The 12,330-nt window shown below is 36.7% G+C and overlaps 1 protein-coding gene across 1 annotated transcript; it reads left to right on the top strand.

Moving 5' to 3' along the window:
- The first annotated feature begins 5,096 nt into the window (after nucleotides 1-5,096).
- On the top strand, nucleotides 5,097-12,005 carry LOC102303048. The gene is made up of 11 exons (XM_005952433.2): nucleotides 5,097-5,313; nucleotides 5,400-5,587; nucleotides 5,803-5,943; nucleotides 6,873-7,011; nucleotides 7,114-7,294; nucleotides 7,425-7,566; nucleotides 8,110-8,253; nucleotides 10,184-10,272; nucleotides 10,657-10,711; nucleotides 10,885-10,906; nucleotides 11,233-12,005. Exons 1-10 carry the CDS (start codon nucleotides 5,164-5,166, stop codon nucleotides 10,886-10,888), a joined length of 1,233 nt encoding a protein of 410 aa, XP_005952495.1. The 5' UTR covers nucleotides 5,097-5,163; the 3' UTR covers nucleotides 10,889-10,906; nucleotides 11,233-12,005.
- Nucleotides 12,006-12,330: the final 325 nt, after the last annotated feature.

The following is a 12,330-nucleotide window of genomic DNA, read 5'->3' as shown; positions in this document are numbered from 1 at the left end:
GAAGTCAGTTTGTTAACAGATTTAGAGTGTTGATCTGCCATGGGGCCAGCTCCAGTAATCAGGATGCTTTGTCCATAATCTATAAATCCAGAGGACCAGTGGGTGTCACCAATGGAATCACATATCCTGGTCAAAAATTACTCCAAGATTTCTCATAGTGTTACTGGAGGCTAAGGTAATGACATCAAGTTAGACATCGTGTTTCTACGATTGTGGAATTGATTCTACAAAGTTACTGCTTGTTCATGTTTCTAAAGTAGAATAACTGTGGTTATTGTTAGTAGGTCTTTTTGAACTGTTTTTGAACTTTCCTTTCTCTTGTCAGCTTTGTGTTCACATGTTAACACTAAAAAAAAGATGATATAGCCCCTTTTCTCAGATTGTATCGCCACAGTCCAACACAGTTTTTTGGGTTTTCTATTAGGTCATAAAACCTGGTACCACTAGTAAAATAACACGCTCAGCCGGTTTTCCAAGTGATCAGAGCAGGTACTGAAATATTACTCCGTCAGACAGCATGCAAACAAATCGATGGTCAGTTGTGTCACTCAGTGTGGCATGAGGGCGTCTTGTTCATGAAAATCATCACTGTCATTTTTGAAACCCAGCAATGGGGAAAATGGCTACAAAAAACATCGCCATGGTCCTCGAGTCTGACAAAAAGCCACAGCAATTATATTCTTGCTTTGATGCCTATGTTGTAGCATTCGCGCCACAAATTAATTACATCACCAGACGCTTGGATGCATTGCTATGACAACGATAACCCACATTAGGTGGTACTTGATGTACTTGTAATGGTAAACCAGTCAATCTGAATCGATCTCTGTAGGTACTAATGGAAAAGGGGTAATTTCCTCATCAGGAAACAGTGTTTTTGTTTATCAGATGGACTGTAACGTCAGGTTTATGTTGTTAACTTGCAATTAAGAATTAATGATAATTTAATGGAGTAAAAAGAAAAGTAATGTAACGAGCAGTGTGACAAAATACTTTGTCCAATTAAATAACATACTCTATTACTTACCACATTCCAAGTTATTTTTAATACTTTCCTGTTTTTTTTAAATTAAAGACAGCAGCACTGACTGCCACATTATTCCTGACCTGCAATAAAAAAAAGTGCTACCACTACTTTCAATCAGAAGACAGTATTTTGTTTGACTTTATTTTGACTTCTTATTTTTTTTTAGCTTTGGGAACAAAACAGATGGAAGTGACAGTGCGTTTGGGTTTAAATGCCGTTTCACAACATCAAACTCATCCAAATGAGATGTTCAGAGCTTTTCATTAATCATAAACAAAGTACGTGAAAAGTTTAAAGTGAGATTTCTGTCACTGTTGCTGAGAGTTCAAGGTGCCAACAAACACCTTGTGATTATCCCTGACACTCAAAAATCTGACAAAGCAGCATTAGATGGTACTCTAGGAATGATGCCGCTTATTGTGTTATCAGTTCTTGCACACTAGGAGACCTTTGACAGGAAGTAATGTCAAAGATGAGAAAAATGTTGCTGTTTAAACAGGTTATGTGAACAATTTTATTTTATTTATACAGTGCCAAATCACAACAACAGTAGCCTCAAGGTGCTTTGTATTGTAAGGTTAAAAAACCTAAAAAGTCTAGGTTTGTGGAGAGAGTAAAAATAAATAAATTATATAGTGTTCGCAGATGGCTCTGAGGCCATTACCACATGAATAAGAAACATACTTAAACACATATAAACTCAAATAAGTGGCAATATAATAAACAGGGAGCAGGGCATCTACAGGGTGGGCCATTTATATGGATACACCGTAATAACATGGGAATGGTTGGTGATATTAAAGTCCTGTTTGTGGCACATTAGTATGTGTGAGGGGGCAAACTCCTCAAGATGGGTGGTGACCATGGTGGCCATTTAGAAGTCGGCAATCTTGGATAAAACTTTTGTTTTTTCAATATGAAGAGGGCCATGTGACACATCAAACTTATTGGTAATGTCTGGTAATGTGCCGCAAAACGGTTTGCGGCACAATTTGCATAGTACAGTTTTCTAAAAAAAAAAAAAAAAAAGAGAGAATAATGTATATCGTTTCAGTTTATTTTGAGAAGTCTCAACAGGATCTTTAGCTTTATTGTGAAAGGTTTATATAGAAAATAAACAAGCAGACGGTGGAGCCACACAGTGGTTTCACCGTCGTTGTTGCTAATGAAATTAAGCATAAAAACAGTCGCTCGTCAGTCCATGGTGTGGTTATTTTAAATATAAGTGAAAGAGAGAACTTTAAGAAATTAATATAGCCACTACAGTGACCATCACAACCATGAAAAAATATTGCTGTAAACGGTGTATTTTGCGACACCACGAAACCAACAATAGCGTATAATATGAAACAATAGATGTTTTAATATCTTCAGCCAATAAATAACATCATATCGAACAGCCCGAACAGTGTAATTAAATTTTTTAACATAAAACACAACCCCCCCTTCCCCCCCATGGGGAGGAGTTGTGTTTTGATTTTAAGTCCACTGTCATTTAACATAAACAAAACAAACAAACATAACACATAATTTTCAGCAGAACTGAACAAACTGATGTGCCAAAATCATAACTGTAATCTGTATTCCCCACAGAATTACTTGCACACTTCAAATATGCCTTTAGATTTTTTATTTCTTATTTTTCCTTAATCTGAAAGGTCTGTGAGTTGTTTACCCCAGTGACTGACATTATGCTTTACTGTAACAACCATAAAAACCGTAGTTAGTTCACCTACTTCCTGCATTATAAGATTGTATGGTTGTCACATCTGATGAAGATGTGAAGGGTGTCAAACCACAAAAGAATTACCCGTTAAACAACAATCCACGCAAGGCATCCAAAATTATCTGATGTCAGATAACATTCTTTCAGTTTCTGTTGATAAGTTGTCTCGTTGTCTGTCTCAGTTGTAGCCTTTTTCTAAAGAACAACGCACATTCTGACACTGTGGTGTCTAGTGATGACGTGTTTGAGGAGAGATCTCAGTCCTTATCAAATTATTCACATTCTCCGACATCTAAGCATGATCGTGCTTTTGATTTTAAAAAGAAAAAAAGTGACTGATCAGAACAAATAACAGTTCAGACTTTCCAGAACAGTAAGTTAAGATTGTGTGAGCTCACATCTCATCATTTGCTGATGTGGTGATTTGTGTTGCTTTGTCAGCATAAAATAATTTATCTACATGTCACTTAAATCATTATGATAATAATTAGTATTATTAAAGAACATAGAGCCTTGTTCCTGGATTGTTACCATCCCAACTAATTTCCTCTCATCTGAAGGTGACAGTTTGGGTTTTCTTCCAGACACACAGTGTGAATAACTTATACTTAGGTACATTTGTTTGAGCTGATGATCTTGAATGCATTTATTGGGGTTTGAATGTTAGATAGGATGCAGTTAGTTTAAGTAAATGGGCAATAGAGACATTCATAAAAAACTTCAAGTTTTTATGCACAGAAAACACGCTATGAAAACAGTCCGTTTAGAAATGGCTTGTAAATCTACATTTCTCTGTCTAATCGCTTCACTGGCTATGTCCATACTAATGCGTTTTCATTTGAAAACGCATCGTTTTCTCTCCGTTTTGGCCTCCCGTCCACACTGACACTGTGTTTTCCCAAGGAAAAATGCATACATTTCAGAGCAGAGCTGTCCCGTCACAGTGTGGACACTCGAAAATGCAGACTTTCTAAAACGATGACGCATTTTATTCAGGTGATGCAGTCATGTGACCAATTAAACTAGGATAGCAGAGGGCATTATACAGCAGTTGTTTTGATTGCTCTCAATTTTGACAACCCTAAAAAAAGATTCATATCAATTTGTACATGCTCCAGATAGCTTTTCTTCCAATTCTTTAATTCTCACTCACTTTTGCGCATGCGCAGGACTGGAATGTAAGTGTTTCGGCGGTTTCAATGTGGACGCACAACTCTGTGAAAACAACTGAAAACGCTAGTGTGGACGCGGAGCATTTTCAGACAAAAACACGAAAACAGTGTGGACGTAGCCTGAGTTCCCTGGACATCTCCATTGCTTTTTGGTCAGTGAAATGAGTGGTTCAAACCAATCATTTTCATGCTGGTAAAAACTATCAGTCATAACCTTCTGCACCACCTACATATGCTTATGAACCTGTTTGGAAAATCCTAAATAAATTCAAACTTCTGTAGTCAATTCTTGCATTCTTGTTATTAAATTTCAATAAATCATTAAAAGTCCCATATTATCATGATATTCCTTCCCATTATTAGTGGATGTAAACTTCTGACTTACTGTGCTCTTAGATGATTTTCTCTATGTGAGTAACGCAAGTCAGTTTAATGATATTGTAATAGAAACTTTAAAGGTGAGACTGGGAAGTCAAGGAAGACATTCTTGTCAACAAATTGTATTGAACAAACTATCATCTAGCTAGTTGGACAGTGGATTTGTTCTGTTGCAATAATAACTGTCTTTTACTATAGAAATTGTACATCAGCAGTTTGCAGCTGGAGGTCATCTGCCTTGGCCAAGGTTGTTGTGTGTTTTGCCCTTTTTCTGGCATGAATAGGGAAAATAGATGCAGAAGTGCTAAAATAACAATGAGATCAAATTCTAAATAGGAGTGCCTTAAAAATAAAATTAATACACACATTAAAATGCTTTATTACATTTGGTTGAAGCAGCAATTAAAACATTTCTAATTTTAGTTTTGAAACAAATCTCATTTACTAACAGTTGGTTGACCCAGGACACGTTAGAGAGATTATATTTCTTGGCTGGCCTGGGAACGCCTTGGTATTCCCCCGGATAAGCTGGAGGAGGTGGCTGGGGAGAGGGAGGTCTGGGCTTCTCTGCTTAGGCTGCTGCCCCCGCGACCCGGCCCCAGATAAAGCGGAAGAAGATAGATGGATGGAAACTAATCTCATTTCCTGACAGTTGGTTGAGACATTTGCTTTCACTGTTCATTATCAGTTATCAGGTACCATCTCAAACTCATGAGCATGAAACATTTCCTCATACCAGAACAGTTTACTACACATTGTATATGATGCGGGAAACAGCAAGTAGATAAAAGGAGGAGAGTCAGAGAGAGGCTGTATTTGACGTACAAGTGTCTTTGTGAAGACAGACTAACAGATTGACCATGTCGCTCTCCGCAGTGCTGCTGCTGCTGCTGCATCTGACGGTCTGCAACTCGCAGAATATTGATTTCTTCATTAGCAATTTAAATGGCTTTGTTGGTGCAATCAACTTCTATACAAATGAGAAGTTTGTAGTAAATAATTCTTCTTCGGTATGTACAGGTTTTTTTCTAAAATGTGTTTATATTTTGAAATGTAGGTTTTCTTTACTAAATTCGTATTCACTGTGACTCCACAGCTGACCATTCGCCTAATGGGGAACAATCTCAACTGCACTCCCGAGTTCTCATTTGATTGCCAAAATAGCAACTGTGGGTATGTGAGCACTTTGGTGCGCACGGTCGACCAAGAAGGCAGCGGAGAGTGGTGTCAGAATGAACTTAGGTCTGTTCAGCCATCTCCCATTAATGTGGTTGGTTCATTTGGGTGAGTGTACCTCGAAAATATATAAAACGAACTTATTATTCATATTGTTATCATTCTCACACACACACACACACACACACACACACACACACACACACACACACACACACACACACACACACACACACACACACACACATATTAGTCCATGTAGGGTTTTGCTATATACAGTGTAACACGCTGAAAACTGACTCTCACACTATTTTCTATTGAAGGGTCCCTGGTGTTAATTGGGTGAGTGACATCAAAAATAACATTGGATCATGGATAACTGCAGTAACATACGACCTGAGGAACCGCTCTGACATCAACAAAGAAAACTCCTCACCCCAGTCTACCGTGATCCCTTTTGTGAGGTGAGCCAACTCACTGTTTGTGTCTCTGCTAAAAAAGCAACAGCAGTAGCAGGACAAGAGTGACTGTGGCATTACTGCAAACTTCAAATCTGATATTGTTTCCACGTAGAAGACAAAACTGCTCACAGTATAAGGGCAAAGTCAAAAAATATAGACAAAAATATAGACTATAACTTGCTGCATGGTCAACTTTAACCGCTATTGCAACCACTGCCTCCGTAATAATGTGGCAATAAACTAATTAAATGAACAAAAATAATTTACCAAAAATAGTTTCCACACTAAAACGTTTGCATTTAAAGGTTTTAATTGTAATCCTATAACTCTTTCCTTAAAGAGCTTCTCTTACAGTACCCCCAGGCTCCAAATGAGAGAAAAACAGAAAATGAGGATGAATATGAAGATGAGTTAACTTCTTTGTCACCAAATGAGAAAAATCTCTTTTAAGTTTAGTTTAACAAACAGACTTCCTGTCAGAAACCTCCTAAAATGAGAAGTGCAGTTAAAATGGAAACATCCCCTGAGAAACTTCAAAGAGAAAATATGCAGTTATTTTATACCTGTGGCATGTTTAAATTTAAAAAGATATTTTATTTAACTGTTGTTGTTCCTTATGGCAGCAAATTATAGAGTAATTTTAATGTTCCTCCATGTTTGCTGTAATATTTAAGTAGTTTAGTGATGCTTTAAATTAAATCTCACTTAATATATAAACTATACAATTTAAAGTTTTATTTTGAGACAGTGAACTGAATATTGCTATGTTTAAAATTACTTTGTGTGGTTTTTAACCAAAAATATTTCAGTTCCAGTGATCAGGCTGTGGCTGTATTTTGCAGATTTTAAGAGTGAATGCATGGAGCTGCACATTAACTTCACACTAAAGTGAATCCTGGAAAATGAAGATTGTATTTGTAATTCTTTCTCAGAGTTCCTTCAAACTGTCGGAGAGATTTCAGCCTGTTGATGTTTGACCCTGATGGGGATCAGGTTAAATGCAGATATGGAAACTCCTCACTCTTGGAGTGTAACAGCTGTGAGCCACCATCTGTCCTCAGCCTCTCATCAGTGAGCATGACTGTTAATCTAATGTTTAATGAGACAGAAGGATAGTTGTAATAATAAACATTTGCTCATTTGATCTCTTTTCCTTTTTTATTCCTCATGCAGTCCACTTGTACTCTGTCGTTCGGCCCCACTGCTGACAGTAATGTGGGCAACTATGGAGTACAGCTGCTGATGGAGGACTTTCCCATGAAGAACATCACCATGACTGGAGTCAATGGCACAAAAACAACACAAACACCTAACGATGCTCTCAGCAAAATACCGATCCAGTTTGTTCTGATAGGTACAAGTCCATATTTTAATAGATGGAGTTGAACCTGTAAAGATCTGATCTAAACTTAGAAATACTGTTCTAACTTCGAACTATGAATTCCACCCCGAAAGAAACTCGTTGGTTTTCTGTCATCTTTCAGTGGATCCCCAGGTCTCATCCTGCACAGAGGGAGTTTTTTTGCCCAAATTCTTGCCTCCAACCCCAAACAACAGAGCTCGGCTCTACACGCCTGTTGATAAGACTCTGGAAATCATCATCAGTGCAGAGGCACAAAACTCCACGTAAGTCAAAGAAAAACACATTTGACATTCTTGACATTGTAAAGTAAGGTCAACTATGTCCCACAGAACTGTTTTCAGGTTAGACAAGAAATACATTCACACATCAGTCGATTCCTGTCATGTTTCTGTTCATTGATCAAATCAAGATTTTATCCGTTGCGTTCTGTTTAATCTGTGCATCAGTCCTGCACTGGCACACAAAACAGGTTTAACAAGACACGTAAGAGCGTAACACAGTCAGATGTATACAAGGCTGTATGAGATATAAAGAGTAGGTTCAACACATATTTAACCCAAAGAGAAGTCAAATCTGTTTTAAGGCTATTTTGCTTTGATGCAACATGAGTAAATAAAAACTTGTGAAATTATGTTTAAGTAAAATTTGGCTTATTAACTCAAACCCTTAAAACCAAACAGAAGTGAGTCAGGTGAAGTCTCCATTCAAAGTGATGCTCATTCACAGACAAACACTTTGCTTTGTATGTAGTTGAAGAAGCTATGAGAATTAAGTTGATTCATTTTTTGTTTCTCTCTTCGATGAAGGATCTCTGAGCTGCTGTTCAGCGGACCATATGATGCAATTCAGAATAAAATTGGACCAGGAAAGTTCACCCTGAGATGGACGCCGTCTAAATCACAAGACAATGACACCCTCCCCTTCTGCTTTGTTGTCCAGGCACTTTCCAAGTCAGTACCTTTTTACAAATTCATCCCTTAGAGCATGAGTGTTTGGCAGAAAGCACTTAAGCATAGACAAAAGAGCTTGTTTGAATGGGTGAATGAGGCGTGCTGCATAAAGCAGAAAAGCACTAAAGAAGTATCAGTCCATTTGCAATTTTGCAGCCATAAACTATATTGGTGAATGTTTAAATCTGACTTTATTAGAAAATTATTTAGACCCCAGGCCCAGAAGGAGTCATGGCAAGAAAATTAAATCCCCCCCAAAAAGCCAAAACCCCTTCCTCTGCTTCCAATGACCAACCAAAAAGTTATTGGTTTGTCATAAACAAAGTTTGTCTATGTTACACTACATCCTAGATAATGAATTGGAGTTTTGCTGTTGAAGCTATGATGTGATGCTTCTATGCTTTATTCATATATGGTTACATTTTAACATCATGACATTTGGAGCGGGTGTGAAATTACAGATGAGCCCAAACATGTTTTTCAGCCCTGAAAATTTCATGTGAACATCTGTACTTACCAAGATATACAGGCTGTAAAATACAACAGAAATTCAAAAATAATAAATATCAGCCAACAAAAACAGATAACTCTGTGGGGGTTCACAAACAGATTTTTCATTGAATCCGTCTACACTACTGGCATTTGAAATTATAATTACTAAAATGAAAAAGGTGAACTCAAGGACAAATTTGAAGTCACCTATAGGCTTTATTTTACAGATTTTACACAAAGACCCACTTTAATGTTGACTCGAAACAATAACTTATTACGCTTTACTCATTCCTTTTGTTAAAAGACATAATGTTCCTTAATTGCCTACTTATTTAGAACAGTAACATATATAATGCTATTAGTTAAAAATATAATCAGATTACAATAATACGTTAGTTTGAAATGTTTTGCGCCCAAAACTGGTGATTGACAGGTTTAGCTGTCCTAGAAATTTTTTTATTGTTTTGTTTTGTTTTATCTGAAGAGATTATGAAGATTATGTGAAAAACAATAAACTATCTAAAACAGGAAAAATAGCGTATCTGTTAGAAGGGGAAGTTGCAGTGCAGGAAATGCTTTAATGAGGCAGATCAGTAATGAGTCTACTTACTGCCAACAAACCAAGGCTACGTCCACAACTACATGGGTATTTTTCAATTTTTTCCAAAAATCCCGTGCACATGTACAGGTTTGAAAAAATACTTCTGTCCACAATAAAACACCAAATACGCATTCAAACTCTGTCAAGAACAGAATCATGTAGAAATGTTGGCCAATCAACATTTGGCCAAGTGTAGAAGCCTGGGAGGGAAAGAGAAGTTGGGAAGGCAGCTAATTATGTGCCACTGTTCAAGTGGCTTTATAATTTTGAATGTTAATAACCAAAGACAGTATTTTGGCTGGTGTAGAGTAGCAACCTAGGAAAGAAAAATGCATAAATTAATTCAAAACCATGGTAACGGATTTGGGTTGTGAGAGCGTCTGTGTTGAATGGAGAAGTTCACTCTGACTCCTCCGTCCTTTTAAAATGGAGGGACAGTAACTGTGTGTAAGTGCTTTAAAAGTGCACATGGTAAGATTAACAGCAACAGTATTTTGTCTATATCCTCCATTGCAAAAATTCATCTCATGTAAATAATAACGTGGCACAGAGCGTGATGCCAAAAACGTTGTGAGTAAATCCCAGTTTTCCTCATCCACAGCTAAAAGCAAAATGCAGTTTACATGTGAACGAAAGGCCCACATGCATAGAAAAACCTGCGTTTTCAAAAATACCTGTGTACGTGTGGACATAGGCTAAGGGTCATCTAGAACTGTTAATCAAACACACCCATATTACTTGTACATATACTTTGTGTCATTAACAGCAAAGACGATCTTAAAATATAATATAATCTCATGGAAATAATGGAATCACTGTTCTGATTTATTTCCGTAGGGAAACCAAGTATCACTCAGACCTTCGATGTGTCAGCGTGACTGTTGGAAATAGTCCTGTTAGTAGTGCCCCAGCCAGTGCTTCAGCTTGTAAGTATCAATGCCAGGAAGTAACTGTTAACAAATTTATAAAGTTGCTAAATGTTTCTAAGTCTGCGTATTTGTAAATAATTTTTGACATTGTTGCAAAACTCATTCATGAAAAGCTAAAACAGGATAAATCCCTGTAGATTATTACATTTACATTTATTTTAAGTCAGCTTTATAGCCATTTACCTGCTCATGAAACGATTTGTATTGCCGGGGCAGTGCTCAGAGCTTTTTTTTATCTTTAAAAGCCATATATAGATACAGTTTTTAAACTTTGTGACAGCATTTGTCAGCCAATCAGGTCGACTAAATCTTTATGTGTTTTTAAATGAAAAGTCTATCTGGTTGGTCAGAAGTTCTTTAATCATTTTCTACTTGTTTTAGTTGTCCTGGTCGTAGGATCTTTCCTTTCAACTCTTATTCTTGCCTTCCCTTCCATGTAAGTATGTGTCTGCATATTTAGATCTTTTTTTGCCGAAATGTGACATTTTGCGTATTTTTCAAACGTGTTAGGCCCATAAAATTATCATTACTATTATTAACTTTTAAAATGAAACTAAATCAACCCCATTGATCATCATTCTGATGTTGAGTTTTTGTCTCTTGTCTCAGATGAATATGGATAAAATCAGAGGTAAGTTCTTCTATAATCAGATTTTCTACCATAGCATCAGTAATAATAGTACCACTGGTATTGCTAAAAGTAGCAGTGTTGATGTCCAGTGATTGAGCTACAGAAAACTATGAACACACACACAATGGCTATGGCAACCTCTGTAGGAGCATACAAATAATTCGCAAAATATGCTAACACCACACAAAGCACAACTTATTCTATGACATGTTCCAGAAATGAGTCACATCATCCAATCACTAAATATTTAACATATCAATCTGAGGATTATCTCAAATGTAAAGAAAAAAAATTCTATGAATTCACTGTTTCTAATTTCCTTCTAGATTGAAGATTGACTCTGGATTGATGCAACAGTATCACCCTCTACTGTTACAACATGAATGTCATCTGACTCTGCACAAATAACTTTTTTCAAGTTTCTTTAAGTTTTATTCCAACCAATGTAATCCAAGCACTAATTGGAGTTTTTACTCACTTGTCCTCGCTTGTTCCAGGCGATTTATTGAATTGATGTAAATTTCATTTCTGATACTTTACCTTGATTTATTTTATCAAATTATTAATCACATCATCTGTAACAACACCTCCTATTAGTCCACAAACTACTGCACTTTAACCAACACTTTCTAGTCAACTAAACACTACTTTTATAAACCTTTCAAAAACAACATTCCCAGGCAATACTCCTGTTTATGAGTATGAATTACAGATAGTAACTGTTACCAAACACTAAAGCTTCATAGACATGTTGCATCAAGAGCAAAAACTAAACTTGCATGCTTTAATGACCATTAAAATCTAAACAGCAAATTTTTGTATCAGTTTTACTTGATAGAAATCCTCATCATTCTCTGATGGCAGTGCTGATCTTTGAGAGGAAAAACAGAGAGACACTGACTTGGATTGGATGTGTGTGATTATGTTGTTATTGTCATGTTAGCATTGAATTGTAGGCGTGGCAGGGAAGATTGAAAGAAATGAATGGATGTAACATCACTTTTACTCAGATCATGTGATCAGTTCCATGGATGCCAACTTCCACCCCGACCTTGTATAAATGATTTGCTAAAAGGCAAATAAACAACGATTCCTATGATGACTTTCTTTTTAACTGAGTATGTCTGACTGAGGCAAGTGCTTTTTTGCACTGATGAACACCAAGAAGATTTTTAAAAGTCGGTAAAATACAGATTTTGTGTTGCAACTTACCCCAGTTGGGTACTGGGATGTAACAGTGAATTAATCATGTGAAATATTTGTAGTTGTAGGTAGGTGATAACATAAAAAGTGTAATAATCATCTAAATTTGACAAACTATTATATAGGAGTGACAAAACTATAGAGGCTCTGGTGCCTTGCTAGCAGGTTATATCAGGGCGACTCTCCAAAACATTCAGAGATTCATTATGCAACAGGAATAT

This window comes from Haplochromis burtoni, unplaced genomic scaffold (assembly GCF_018398535.1).
Source record: "Haplochromis burtoni strain Fernald_Lab_line unplaced genomic scaffold, NCSU_Asbu1 Contig_1605, whole genome shotgun sequence".
In the NCBI taxonomy this organism is placed as follows: Eukaryota; Metazoa; Chordata; class Actinopteri; order Cichliformes; family Cichlidae; genus Haplochromis; species Haplochromis burtoni.
Note: the sequence above shows the minus strand (reverse complement) of the source record. Positions and strands in the feature narration are given on the sequence as shown.